The 15,661-nt window shown below is 32.4% G+C and overlaps 2 protein-coding genes across 5 annotated transcripts in view; one reads left to right on the top strand and one right to left on the bottom strand.

Annotated features, from left to right (window-relative positions):
- The window catches only part of LOC126780711 (protein Jumonji), a 200,730-nt gene that overhangs the window by 89,935 nt on the left and 95,134 nt on the right, over positions 1-15,661 (top strand). The window lies entirely within an intron of this gene.
- LOC126780719 (SET and MYND domain-containing protein 4-like) lies at positions 979-10,045 on the bottom strand. Its single transcript, XM_050505376.1, has 15 exons — positions 9,860-10,045; positions 9,106-9,364; positions 8,754-8,934; positions 8,534-8,678; positions 6,920-7,072; positions 6,443-6,574; positions 6,059-6,266; positions 5,062-5,263; positions 4,567-4,663; positions 3,887-4,073; positions 2,788-2,935; positions 2,252-2,389; positions 1,770-1,849; positions 1,544-1,620; positions 979-1,346 (listed from the first exon to the last, which is right to left on the bottom strand). The coding sequence occupies exons 1-15, from the start codon at positions 10,006-10,008 to the stop codon at positions 1,151-1,153; spliced, it is 2,352 nt and encodes a 783-aa protein (XP_050361333.1). The 5' UTR covers positions 10,009-10,045; the 3' UTR covers positions 979-1,150.

Raw genomic sequence — 15,661 nt, forward strand, 5'->3', positions numbered from 1 at the left:
TCTTAAAATGCAAATATTTATGGGTGGTGGTGACTACTTACCATTCATTAGCTGGCCCTTTAAAAACAGAATATGAACTAAAAACAATTCTTCCATAGCTGATAGTGTTGCAACAGTGCCGCACATTGTGCTCGCGGTCTAAGCTGGCCGTATGCCCCTGGCATTTTGACCGTCTTGCCACCAATTGATTAATATTATGAATATAACGGATTATAAAACAAAAGAGAGAAAGAGAGCGACCAGCAAACATTTAAAAAATATATAATTTTTAATATAAATATAACTTTCTGGTGGTAGAGCTTTGTGCAAGCTCGTCTGGTTAGGTACCATCCACTCATCAGATATTCTACCGCAAAACAGCAGTACTTGGTATTGTTGTGTTCTGGTTTGAAGGGTGAGGGAGCCAGTGTAATTGCAGGCACAAGGATATAACATTTTAGTTCCTAAGATTGGTGGCGATGTAAGCGATGGTTAACATTTCTTATAATGCCAATGTCTACCACTTACATGTGACCACTTTCCATCATGCGGCCCATATTCTGAGTTTGACATTCAGAGGTCTGATATTCCAAAAATTTGTACTTATTTTTGATAAACCGGCGCTCACGCCATTTTTGAAAAATCGGAATCTAAAAGTAGCATATTGAAAAACAATCAAATAATCGGTTTCTATATCTTTTGATTTTGATCAGTGAACAAAATGTCTGCCAATGTTATCACGTTTTCAGTAAATCACGACGAATCGAACAGACATAAGTAGAACCATGAGCAAGACCTAGAAGGGCACTTATATTAAATCTTGCGACATGTACCTACTTAAATAGATATCGAAATGAAAAATGCTCACCAACTCCCGAACCATAAGGATGCTTAAATAAAAGTAAACTACCTATTATGAAAATGACCAAGAAAAAAAAACTTACGCGAATTACTTTTGAGATGAAATGAAATACTGTTTGTATTATTATCTATCTGATTTTAATTAAAATGTATCTGACACCTTTTTGTAACAAGCATTAAAATTCGTTCGTAACTATGTAAAATATTGGAAGTTTAATGTACTGCATACTTTCTTATGTAATAAAATATTTTAAATTTAAATTGCTTATAGTTGACGTGGGTTTGTAATTCTTACAAAATGAACTATGTTTTAAATTTTAAGGTTATAATGTAGATTGTGATGAATGCAATCTGCTGCTTCCGGAGTACTGCTGTCTGCAAGAAGTGAAGATACAAGTGCCTCTTGATCTTTCAGCTTCGAAACTACCGGTTCCCAAGAACCATAATTCAATTCCATTAACTGAATAGCTTTCTTTATTATTTTGTGGGTTTCAAGACACCATTCCCTGGAAAAAATACTTTCTTACAGTTTGAAAATCGGTTTCTTTTGAATAAAGAGCAATTTAATGAGGATAATTTTAATTTAACATTTAGTAAATTACTTAATTAGGTAATACTTAGCTACATAATAGGTATAAATATAATAAACTACTCATACAAAAAAAAGAAATTGTGATCGTATCTATGGTATAAGACAACATACCTGTGATCTGCGTGCTGAGAAGAATTGACGATTCTTTCTAACATAACGTCTGACAACTTCCTTAGTTCGTGGGCAACCTTTAAGTTATATAAGTATGATTTATACAAATTCTATCTATTAGAAGTTCTGGTAAAATTAGTTTTTGCAATAATAGACCTCATCATTGATATTTTATTTTGAAAAGTAATGTTCGAGAAATTATTGTTAGGTTAGGTTAGGTTATTACCTCAACACTGAAAGACCCAAATTGATACTCAAGGTTCTGAATGTTTTGCTTTATAAGATCCATGCTTTTACTGAATTCACCTGTTAAAAATGACAAAGATTCATAATATTAATAAACTAAATTTATATATCGAAAAAAAATCACGTTTCTATATGATATGAGGAGTGGTCTTAATTCCTCGGTTTGTAGGGAAGAGGGTGGAGCAGGGATACTTCGGTACCATCATAATTATAAGTAGGAATTCATCCGTTAGCGAGAAGTTACTCAACAAATTAGTCAACCGTAAGAAAACTGCATATGAAAATTGAATATTGCGATGTAATAAGGTTCTTGACCAAGCGAAGAAGGAGATTGAAGTCACTGTTCTAGTAAAATCATGTTTTCAAGTAGCAAGGTCTATTTAAACCAAGACCATGAACGGCTTCTAAGAAGTCTGAAAAAATCTGAAATCAAACACAAACCGAGGATCTCAATTTACTTACCAACGTCCGCGTACAGCCGAGCTAGCTTGTCGGCGGTGACTCTTAGTCCCGCGTGGTGTCGGTGCCACACCTGCTGCCTCAATCGGTACGATGCCAACATCTTGTCGCAGCGGCTTTCCAAGCAAACCGCCAGCTCGGCTACAAGTAAAGACTAGATTTAATTATATGTATAGACGACGATGAGATAGATAGACGGCTTACTGTGAGTGAATTATTTTTAAGTCGGATTACAGATTTGATATTTATTTCTGACTAAACATGTTTTCTAATGAAATTTACAAATGCAAGTAATAAGACAGAGTATTTTAACTGGTGGAGGATCAAACAACTTACCGCATGGTGGCAGGAAACCGACCCACTAGCTGATTTAGCAGAAGATAGGTTGGCGTCGGGCAAATACTTTTTCTTTCAGTGTTTATTAACATAGACCCCAAATCAATGAGATAAAGGCAAGCGATGATGATAATTAATATAAAGTAAAACTATCATATTTTCTTAATTATATAATAATAATGTAAAATCCATTTATATTTTACCTTGCGAAGCTAACTCCTCGGCTCGATCGATCAGAGTTAATGCGCGGTCCGGATGGAACTCAGCGTTGCACTGCTGGCAGCGCGGTCGCCTACTCTGCCACGATATCGGGCCCTTACAGGACTGGCAAGCGTATGCACTAAATAGCAGCTAAACAATAAATATTATTATTATTAAATTTAACAATTCATAATTCAATAAACAGAATTATCCTATACATAATTTTATATACAAATTATAAAACACTAAGATCAATATTTTATATACTAAATCTATTGATTGTTTATCTGTGTTCTTGATCTAGTGGCTACTTTTATACTACAACTATGTATGTACTCTGTGCTCTACAATATATGCGCAATGGACTGAACCAATTCTTCTAATTTATAACGGTTACGTTACGTTAGCGATAACGATACGTTCCATATTCTATTCCGATCCACTTCGACCAAACCGCTACGGGATTTTTGTGTTAATAGAATAGGGAAACTGTTAAATGCCAACGATTACCTTTCGATTCAATTGCAATAAAGTGACAATTGTTTAGTAGAATTGTTCTCTCCTGTTCTGTTTGAGAAAGGCCGCCATGGTCAAATTCGTTCGAGGGATTCCTTCCTTCTGACCATTATAATTTACTTAGAATTAAAAAAATGGCATTCATCGGAAGGAAACAAAAGAGAACCTTTTCTATTATAGGAGAAACAAAAAAGAAGAAATTACGATCAAATTAACCCCGTTTGAAGTAAGAAGACCCAGATAATCCTGCCTTAGCGTGTTTTTATTTCTTTCTCTACGCATGCATCTGTCTGTACCTTTGTAAGTTTTATTTTAATATTCACTCAACACTTCATCTAATTTTTTTGTTAATAGTGTGGATATCTTTCTTTTAATTTAAGTCATAAATACTTATGTTTGTCTGTTATTGTTTGTATAAAATTAATTGCTTATTGATTTTGCGTAATTCCCGAGGTAAGGGGAACAGTTGAAAATCAGCTGTATTTCGATTCAGCTATACGGAGCTGGCTCTATTCGCCACACAATGTCTCTATCTTTTCTCGATGCATTGGTTATACTTTTACCGTAAAACATTTGGTCCCTTACCAAAAAGTCCTTCCTCTCGTTATCTCTGCACGCGGTGCAGTTGCAGGTGAACATGTACTGCGCGCGCAGCTGCGAGCGACGTTGCGCGGTCGGCTCGCGAGCGCGGTGCGGGCCGTAACAGTTCAGAACTTCGGAACCCGGCGACAGCTCGCGCGAACAACGAATTATTAGTCGACTCTTGTAGAACCTTTGTTATTATTATCACGGTTAAGTATTTTAAGGATTTTGTTTTCTGTGACTTCTACACTATCTTTTCACTATATAGTGAATTTAGAATTAGACAATTTAAAAAAAAAAGTCATCGAACCAGAATTTTAGTTAACGTGTAGTTGTTAGTTATGAATATCGCTTGGTGTAATAATTCTATAAAACTTATCGCTTTCAATGTCCAAAATGTTAAATCTCAATTTTTTTTTTTGTAATTAAACTCATCATTTAATTCGCATTGAAAAATGTTAACATATTTGTTTTCCCATTCACTATTTAGTTGAAAGATTAAACGAGAATAGGATTAAAATATCTAAAGGGTTTCACTCTGCGTCTTCACTTTGGATGTGCATCAGAAGTACGTACTACAGTATAAATACCATTTGTCGATACAACTCAAAATATTAAAACAACAAATTAAGTAAGTATGTCATTTAGAGAAATTTCAATAAAATGTTTAGTCGCCTCCATACGTGTTGATAATATTCGGGTCGCAGGAATGATTCATCATAGCCGCAGAAGGATATATAGCTGTCGCGCGTCGAACCTCCTTCTCCGTAATAGTCCGCTCTGTAATGAAAACTTATTCTTTAAATGTTTTATCGAGGTACAACTTCACCAAATGCTTTGACGTTTAAATTAAAATTAATCAATACATCTCTAAATTTCAACAATTCATACTGATAACAATATTGTTGAGATAGTTTAAGAAAACTCATTTAGACAAGGTTTTTGATTTTGTAGCAATATAATGTACACATACAAAGTGAAATTTGTTACTGACCCACCTATTATCTAATGGTAAACGGTCAAATTCCTTCCTTACATTGTCAATGCACCACCGACCTTGAGATCTAAGTTTTCACGTTCCTAATGCCTGTAGTTACTTTGAACTGGTTACTGATGCAGAATTTAAGCCGAACACAATAACGACACAGAAATAATAATAATCATGCAGGTTAACCTACCATTCCTTCCGTTAGCCTCTTCGACAGTTGATAGGCTCAGAGTAGCATGTCCGTTGCAGACGAGCTGTCCGAGACTGCGCAGAATGACAGCAGCCGCGAACAGTCTCAGCTCGGCGTGGGACAATGAGCAAGGCACTTTAGACGGCAAGTAATCAAAGAACAACGTGAAGTTCTCCAGATACAGGGTCAGCATCGTCGCTGTCTGTGTAAGGTCAATAAGTTACATACACAAGTTAAACAATATACTTCATAATAGTACAGGTCAGTAAAAAAATATCCCTTACATCTACAACTGAACAAAAGATTTTTTCCTTTTTAATTAGAAGAATCGAAATGGCCCAGAAGGATTGAACGCGTGGATCTTAAATAAAGATCGAATTAGAACAAGCGCCTCTGAGCTTTCATGTTTTTTGTGTTTAGATTTCATCTCTTGGATTATTCAGCGATGAAAGAAAAAACGGAGGAGGCGAATGCTCAGCCGTTAAAATTACGAGAATATTTTACGATATTGTTTTTATTGGGAGAAAGGTTTGATAACTTGTCATTGCTATGACGCAGACCACAGCTGCTGTAAAGCGATGAATATGCTTGAGTCTAAATTATTTCCGATACATGTTGTACACGTTTTTCTCAGCGCCGAACGAGTGAACTACTTGTTACACAAACTGTTGTTAAAAAACTCAGTGGCGCTTGTACTATGTCTTAAAAATACATATTTAGGACATACTTAATTTAGGCACAAAGAGTGCTTCTATTCGATTATACTTCTAGCATTCAATATTATTATTAACTGCAGGTTTAACATTTAACTGAATTATTCATATCGTGTAAATATGAATTCAATTAAATAATATCTAATAATAACAATATACACTATGCGGTGTAATGAAGTGGTTGTTAGAATATGTCAATAATGTGTTGTATACGTGATCAATATGCGTGAATGGTTTATGTGGCGGCTACAGATGTATAAGTGGTACTACTAATATCTACTCACCAAAGCGTACTGTATATAGTCCATATTGTTCATTTTGTCGAAGTTTGTGACGAGATTAAACATTCTGTAGAAGGTCGGTGTATTTTTGTCGTATATTTTAATTTTATCAACTTGTGCGTAGCTTTTGAAGAGGTCAGTGGCTGTACACGGCTCGGGGAGACGCCGCGGGGGCGCGGGGAAACCGTTGTGGGCACTTATTAGTAACACCCTATATATATAAAATACTTTTAAATGTCCTATCGCTAAATAAATGCTATCGTTTCATTGATGTTTGATTTTGTAATATGTATATAAATGTTATGAAAATAATGCAAAGTAATCGAAGTCAAAGGTGAGGGATGATTGTCTTCTTCCTCTAATTAAGTGAGAAGTTTATCTTCATACCTTAAAGCTAAATGCGCGATTCCTATAGTGGGGAAGAGTGCGCACTGCGCCGCTTCGCACTCCCAGCGGTGAAACAAAGCGAGCGCGCGGCAGCTCTCACTGCAGTAGACGCTGCGCGAGCACTCGCTGCAACTGATCACGAAACACAGTCAATTGCGAGAGGACCTCGTGCACCGGAGCTAAACTTGAAATTGAAGGTAATAGTTTGGTAAACGGACAAATCGTCTAACCGGTGGTAAGTGATCAACGCACATACAATGGCACTGTAAGTTTATGCCAAGCCAATATTTATAAAAATGATACATAGGAAGGTTGGCCACCAAAGATTTAATGGTATCATGTGTCGAGGACAGGAAAGAAGATATATAAACCATGGTATTTAAATGCCAATAAACTCCGATATATTGAATGTAACACCGATTACTTTAAAGTTTTATATATATACCTCACTTTATAATGTATCTGTATATAACTTACGGCACTGGATTAATGTCAGCTTCACAACACATTTCACAAATTTGCTCTTCGGAGGGCAAAGTGACCCACGCGTAGGGCTCCTCTGAGAACAGAACGTCGCCCCGTTTTGTATGCGCCGTAGCTACCACATGCCGACCCGCTGTGTCGTTACATCTGTACATACAAATTTATATTTTTAAACTGGCGACCCATCTCTGTTATTAGCTTTTATTAAAAGCAACCATTACATTAAACGGTTACAATACATTATTCGATACATCTGTAGTCTATGTTTCAAGTTACAACACTCAAAATGCATTTGCAATATGGATTATAGGTAATGAGAAGTAACCCAATCAATGAAAAAATTTGATATCCAGAACATTTTAAAGGTCCATAAAGATATGGTTAAAATTGAGAGGTAGAGCTTTGCGCAAGCTCGTCTGGGTAGGTACCACCCACTCATCAGATATTCTGCCGCAAAACAGCAGTACTTGGTATTGTTGTGTTGCGGTTGAAGGGTGAGTGAGCCAGTGCAATTACAGGCACAAGGGACACAACATCTTAGTTCCCAAGGTTGTTGGCGCATTGGCAATGTAATCGATGGTTAAAATTTCTTACAATGCCAATGTCTATGGGCGTTGGTGACCACTTACCATCAGGTGGCCCATATGCTCGTCCGCCTACCTATACTATAATAAAAAAAAAAAACTTGAATAATGGTGATCTATGATAATATATTCAGATTATATGTTTAGATAGATTACTTATTTATGTATTACTAATGTGTCAATAAACCTTATCGATGAGTCCACTTTCAAACTTAGTGTTTCACTGTCCTCAAGAAACTCCAAAATGTCTCGCTTTGACAAATTCGGCAACATAAAGAAATTCAGGCCCTTTATCAATTTCAAATAAAGATCACAGAAACGTTATAAATATATATAATATTATATATTTAGTTTAATAACTTAATTAGAAAATACCTTTTTTAATTTTTGTTTTTTATTTATATATAAATTTTAAATTGTACATCAATTTGTTACCTGTTATATTTAAATAAACTTATAGACATACCAAGATGCCGAGATGGCCCAGTGGTAAGAACTCTTGAATCTTAACCGACTATTGTGGGTTCAAATCCGGGCAAGCACCACTGAAGTTTCATGTGCTTAATTTTTGATAATAATTCATCTTGTACTTGATTGTGAAGGAAAACATTGTAAGGAAACCTGCATGTGTCTAGTTTCACTAAAATTCTGCTACATGTGTATTCTACCAACATTGGAGCAGTGTGATAGAATAAGCTCCAAAAACCTTCTCCTCAAAAATTCACGTTCAGTTACTTATTGTTAAATTACTTTTAAGCAAACTTTAAATATTGTAATTGGATGGTGTGTTCTCCTATAATTGGTAGCACATATTTTGTTTAAGTGAATGTCAAGCTTGTGTTTGATGTATTTTATGTATAACTGTTGGAGATCTAAATAAATAAATAATTAAAACAGTTCAACAATAATAATCATAACATTTATAATAAGCTTCCTTTTTTCTTTTTATATCTATCTCAACTGTGGGTTTCCAGACTCTGAAGGTAATAAATAATATTATATATAATGGTTATATAAAACTCACCTGAGTTCTATTGCATTAGAAGCGGCTTCAAAGTTTGGGTTTAATCCCATATAGCATTCAGGTAATTTAATGGATTCTTTTATTCTGTCTTCTACCACAGACTCTAGTTTTCTTTCCAAGATTTTTAAATGACGGTCAAACTCCACTAGAACAATAAGTATAAATTGAATAACAGTTAAAAAATTAAAACAGGCACATGAATTTATAGTAAAAAACTCACTAGCATTAACAGCAGAAAAATTTAAAGAATCAGCGTGTTGAATGGCTGCATCAAGTGAAGCACGTGCTTCAGTTCGCTGTTGCAATTCGATGTGACAGTCTGCACGGCGCATCAACAACTTATGCTGTTGCTCAAATGGATAGCCATTGGTAATTGCCATTGAGATATCTGAGAGGCACTCCTTGTGACAATAAAAAAGCTTTTGAGAAAGAGTCAGAAACAGAAGTAAGGCATAAAATATATAATAGACAGTATTTACATCTCCAACATTGCAATATCTAGTAAGTAAAGAATATAAATGGCAAATACCTATAAAGTTATAAGCAACATAGGCATACAAAAAAAAACTAACCTGAAATCTTTTTAAGCGCAATAAAGTTGCCGATCTATTTGCTAAAGCCAGTGCATACATAAGACTATTATGCTTAGCATATAATACACTGCTGGTGTAGCATTTATAGCTTTCTTCTAAAAAATTGGCTCGAAATTTTTCGTTGCCTCGTAGTCTCCAAAATAGTGAGACTTCATCACATTTTAATGCTGTATCTGATTCACTTATCTTTCTAGCATAAGACGTTTTCATTTGTTGCAGCCAATGGAGAAGTATTTTTCTATGGAATAAAATATATATTATATTGACTCTGAAGTAATTCAGTGTCATTTAAGTATTCTTATCTAGAAAGTGTAATAAAGAAAGCCCTATTAGACTTCTGTCTGGTTTTTTCTAAGAAAAAAGATGAACCTAGCAAAACAATTTCTATTATTATGTTAAATAAAAACAAGATTGAGATATATAAATACTTTTTGAAAATTTATTTTTAGTTTAGATGGACACCATTTTTTATGTTTTCAGCTATTTATTACTTAATTAAATAATTTATTTCCATATTGTATTTCATTTGACAACAGTATTATAAATTAACAATATTATTTAGTATAATTTATATTATAAGACATTATCATGGTATGCCTGTGGTTTGTTTTGTTAATCAAATTTAAATGTTTCAATGCAAAATTTAATTTAAATCATTTAAAGTTAGTTTACTTTAAATTTCGAGTTAATGTTTATTTTAAGAGTTTCTACTTAAATTCACAGAATTACATACTGAACTCCCTTGTTATTGTAAAAATAATTCATTGTATCAATTTCATTTTCATTGGTTCGATCGATTTTCTTCTCTTCCGACGATAATAACAACAATAAGATCTCCCATTGTTTTGCACAATCCTCGGGCATATTATTAACACTATTCATTTTTAAATTAGATAAAAGTCCAGTTCTTCAAAATTGGTCTAAGATGACAAGTAGTAGATATTATTTGGCCTTATTTATGTCGAAATATTGACTTTTTAGATGACATTGACATTAATGACTATGCTTCTAAATTTAAAAGTAATGTTATAACAATTTTATCTAAAATAAGTTTGTCTAACTTAATTTTGTTAGTTAATATTTATATGTCAGTACATTGACAGTATTTCGTTCTATGCTTTATAGGTCATCAATTTTTTGCAAATTTTTTGTTTGTAGTGAGTCGACAACGTAAAATTTTAATTATCTATTCGATTATTGACTTTAATTGCTATGTAGTATAGATTATCGATTTTTGTTGTGAATATAAATTTTCTTGTTTGAATAAAAACTGTATGTTATGTTTATATTTGATTTTTGTACATTTTTGTTATAGTTGGTGTATTTTGCCTTTATTAACTGTAGTTTTATTAATGCTGTTTTTGATTTTCTCATCATATTAATTTCTATTTTTTATTATATTTACGATACAATTAAGGACAGAGTTGCGTGCACAGATTGTATTTACTTCAAGCGTGTAAAATAATGCTACGTGATAGATACAGCGATTGGGAACTCTTAAATACAAAGCGCTCAGTAGATCGGTGCAGTCTTAATGTAATATACATATTATTGTATAACATATTCATATAGTTGTAAAATTCCACATATTTTATAAATTATGAGTAGATGCAAGGTTTTTCTAAACTGATTTGCCTATGTATAAAACCATTATTTTCGAATTATTCATTTGCACCGAATACATTAGATTCCGTTAGTAATTGTCATAGAATGTAATCTTGTCCAAAATCCCTTAAAAAAAACACTACATTTACTTTAGATTTTCGACATTATAACGTTACACACATCGTAATAGTAAAAGTATGAATAAGATTAAGCAGTTTACGTATAATGCAAAATAAGGGAATAACCAACTGGCTAGGGTATAGGTAGTTTAAATTACCTATTTAACCATCTGACCCTAATTTAATAATTAATTAAATCGTCATCAACTTTTGTTCCGTCTATACTTTTTCACTCGTACAATTATCATTAAGTATTATAATTATAATATAATAATGCAAGGGTTAAGCATTATTTGCATATTATGTTTACCTAGTTATATTTATTGAAAAACATTTTACATGCTCCAGAACACTAATATAAATTTTACAACACATGCAAAATCATTTAAAATTTTAATCAATGTAACAATGAATAGAAATAGAATATGGTACTAATTTTAAGAACAAAAAATATACGCCCAAAAAACAAAATATCTAAACAACCTTATGAACTTAGTAAAATTAAAAAAAAAAAAATATATAAACAATCAATTCATATTTATGAAAAAAGGTCGTAAATATTTTCAAATGAAGACTTGTACATTCTTTAATTTTTTACTGAATATATATCGTCTCCTTGTATGCCTTATAAATCGTCCAAGTATATGGTTTCTTAATGCCCTTAAACCAGGTAGGTATATTTTTGTATATGCCACACAATGCACAATCCTGTAATTTATAAATGCACATACATATTTTAGTGATGTAATTCGGATAAGTTTAATGTTATTAATTTTATAAATTCAAGTATAAAATAAACATTTCAAACAACAGACGTATTATTAGTTATCAGTAACATAGCAGCCCAAATGTGATGAGATGTGTTTTAAAGAGTGTGCTGGCTTAGTCAAAGCTTGTGGTTTCTGTCATTGGCCCTAAGAGCGAAAAATACTAATAAAATAATTAGAAGAAAGTATCTTGGGGTATAGAAATGGTGTTATTCATTGTCAAGGATTTATAAGAAATATAATATAAGCAAACCTAGGTTTATAACTAATCTTACTCATGAAAACCGAGGCGCATAGTACGTCGGGTCCATTATTCCGTTATCAAATAAATCTACGTCGGTTGTCCCAAATTTTTATTTTATCTCGGTAAACGCATATCAACTTAACTCACTCGGTATCGTGAAACGTTTTCCTTGATAAAAAAAAGTTTCTAAATCTTGTATTTATGTTAGACTTTATGTTGGATTTATTAATGTGCTCTTTGAAGGATATTTCATTCATTTTTCAAAAACCTGAAAACGTTATAAAAAAACAACTCATACCTCAGTTATACAATATATTGTATCTATTATGACACTCACTTAATTTACAAGGTGTCAACCTCGAAATGAAAGATAAGGCTATAAATTTGTAAAAATCTGAATTTTTTCATTCTAACAGTTATCTCAAAAGTCTCATAAGATCACTGTCCGCGTCTTAAATTAATATTCAAGGTTAAAGGTAGCAGAGAAGGGTTTTTACTAAATATTTCGCTTCCTATGTATTAAAATTTATCTGCCTTCATTATAAAAGTTATAGAGCATAAAATTCTCCGCAAATTTTGATTTAAGCTATTTTTAATACATTCAATTGTTTTTGAGAGAGAAGGCGAAGAGTGCGCAGCGCTCAGCCAAACATAGCGAAACGCAGCGTGAACCGTGAATCTCAGCATAGAGTGCGGTTTATACAGTTAATTATTCAGTAAATAATTATAATTATTAAAAAGGAGAGGTGCCAAAGTAAGTAGAATAATAAATATTCACAATAAACACGTTTTTAACATTTTTAATTCTTTGTGAATGAAACATGAAATATAATTTAGCGAAATAGTTTAAATTTTATTTAACGAGGCAAAATATTTCCTTTCATAGATTCAACCTATGAACCTATGCACTGACTAACCAACTTTTGTTTTTATTACGTGAAAGTTCTATGTAAATGGGATTTGTGGTAAACTGTTGCCTGTTATTTTAATTTCCTGGGACAAACGCTCCAAATGATTTTAATCTTTTAGTGGGAACGATAATATCTTGTCTACAGTCAGTCTATATGTGTATTATTGTTTATTGCGCATTTAAAAGATAGAATTTAGTGTTAACAAACCACCAACTTATAACTCTAAATGAGCTGAAAGTTGAAAATATCAACAATTAAAAAAAAAAGTTTTATGTTTATTTTTTTGAGTGAACTAAAGATATCAAAATATACTTTATTCAAGTAGGATCTTATGAGTACTTTTAATTCGTCGTTAAACAAAGTTAAATTAAATGTAAAATTGCTACCAACGGTTCGGATGTAGATTCTACAGAGAAGAATCGACAAGAAACTTAGTAGTTACTATTTTTAACAGACTACGGGGTATATGATTTTAGCCAGTAAGCAGGTAAGTGTGTTCAATTGTTCCCACATAACTTTTAAACTAATTACTCAATTCGACAACTGATGTAATCAACTAAATAAATTATGTAATATTCATATATATGTATATGTATCCTATATAAAAATTCACGAACGCTAACTCCAAGCTCTTTTATCAAAATTATACTATAAAATCATGCACAGTGTAATAAATTGTGTAGTATATAGTCATTAGTAATTCTTTTACGAGTTTTAAATGTATTTATTAACAAATGTATAAGTAGAGTACGTACACGTAAAAAGCGTTAGTCATATATGAACGATATGAAATTAGGTCGTAACAATGCTATTAAACGTTACTATCCTTCTAAAGAAGGATAATGGAGAGTGCTCGTCGCATTCCGACCCGCCGAAAGCAAAGTCGTGATAGTCGCCTATTAGGTGACAAAATCCATTTCACTTGACGCATTCGAAAACCAGTGCTATTGTTCACGTATAAAGTACATAATAAATAATTCAATAAAAATAGGTTATGCCATAAGAGATTATCCGTGACACTCCTTTTTAGAATCCATTATGGAAACTAATACTCTACTCGACGACACAAATATCACCTATCACCTATCCCATGACGTACAATAAGACGCACAGGAATTTTTATTTTATTAGAGGACCTGAAGATAGGATACTTTACAGTGATTTAAATGGTATATGTAATGGAAAGTACATGTTCAAGACCTAATATAATAAAATATCTAATAAGTCTCTCAAGATAGTAAATCTTTTATAGTACCAAATACTGAAAGTATGACATTAATACTAAAATATACTTTTAGCTAACTTCATAAACCCTAACAGCCTGTGAATGTCCCACTACTGGGCTAAAGGCCTCCTCTCCTCTTTTTGAGGAGAAGGTTTGGAGCTTATTCCACCACGCTGCTCCAATGCGGGTTGGTGGAATACACATGTTGCAGAATTTCAGTGAAATTAGACACATGCAGGTTTCCTCACGATGTTTTCCTTCGCCGTAAAAAGCACGAGATGAATTATAATCACAAATTAAGCACATGAAAATTTAGTGGTGCTTGCCCGGGTTTGAACCCACGATCATCGGTTTCTTACCACTGGGCCATCTCGGCTTCACTTCATAAAGCTATAGTATAAATTCGGTTGTAATTGTTATAAGGTCAATTTACAAAATTATTGAAAATATTTATATGTTATTATTACTATTTATTTTTAGTCTTTGCTTATTTAACTATACACTATTTACGTGTTAATTGTCACTGAGATATTGGGATGAGACCATAGACAATATAGTACTTTTTATTTACTATTTGACATATTCCTAAAAATTTACTAAAGATCATATAAAGAAACTGTTTGGAAGTTGTCCAACTTGCAAGTCAAATTAACGAGTGTGCATTACAAACACTTGGTATTCGTTATCAAAAGTCATTTTATTTGTCTTTCTAAAAATACTTTCTGATTTGGTTTGGCTTTATTATGTTTCTGGCCTTTTATTTAACCAATATAAATCTCCTTTTTCTTTAATTAATAATAGTTATAAAACTACACACACGGTACAGTCAAACAAGAATTAGTTAAAGACATCTTAAAACTTTGTATTGGGAAATAGTTTTCTAACCTAAACCAAATAAAATTATAAATGCGAAAGTGAGTTTGTTTATCCGTTCATTTGTTACGCATTCACGTATTTATTACTCGACCGATTATCATCAATATTTGCATATACGTTTTCGGGAGCACAGAACAGGACGTAAGCTACCTGTCAACAACAACTGTCTCAAACACGAGCCGAAATTAGTAATGAAATAAATATAATTTTAAAATAAAATATAAGTTTATTGTAAAAAATATAGGCCACAAAATTTTATGGCTACTCTTAACTAACCGAGTTAAATTAAGGGATCACAAAAATCGCACGAAGTGTAAAAATTAAAGAATTTATATGTTAATTAAATCAACAAAAAAAAAATAGTATAAATAATAACTATAAGAAAAGATTTCGATACGATACTCAGTTAAAAGAGTGTATTACCTTCTATGTAAGTTTCACCTGACTTAAAGTAATAACTGATTTAAAATAATTGGTTACTTAAATTATAAATCAGGTATATTATATAATATGTAAAACATATACATATACAAACGTAAGAACTGCTTTTACCAAACGCTTCATACCCATTGTTGACGCAATAATGTATAACAGAGTGTCAAAATCATGTAGCCTGAAGCATCCCATTATAAGAAAAACAAAACGTGTAATCACAAGTTAGCTAAGAACACTATCGTATAAGGACACAAAAATATATTAACAGCAAACGTATTATAAATCAATATCTATGAGAAAATATATATTGTGTGTGTATACTTAGATTATATAGATAACCTTTGATAGATTAA

This window comes from Nymphalis io, chromosome Z (genome assembly GCF_905147045.1).
Source record: "Nymphalis io chromosome Z, ilAglIoxx1.1, whole genome shotgun sequence".
NCBI lineage: Eukaryota > Metazoa > Arthropoda > Insecta > Lepidoptera > Nymphalidae > Nymphalis > Nymphalis io.

Coding starts and splice junctions, on each gene's coding strand:
- LOC126780719 (XM_050505376.1), bottom strand. CDS start 10,008: ATGAATAGTGTTAATAATATGCCCGAGGATTGTGCAAAACAATGGGAG. Junction 8,935..9,105: donor TGCGCTTAAAAAGATTTCAG/GTTAGTTTTTTT, acceptor TATTGTCACAAG/GAGTGCCTCTCAGATATCTC. Junction 4,664..5,061: donor AGAGGCTAACGGAAGGAATG/GTAGGTTAACCT, acceptor TTTTCATTACAG/AGCGGACTATTACGGAGAAG.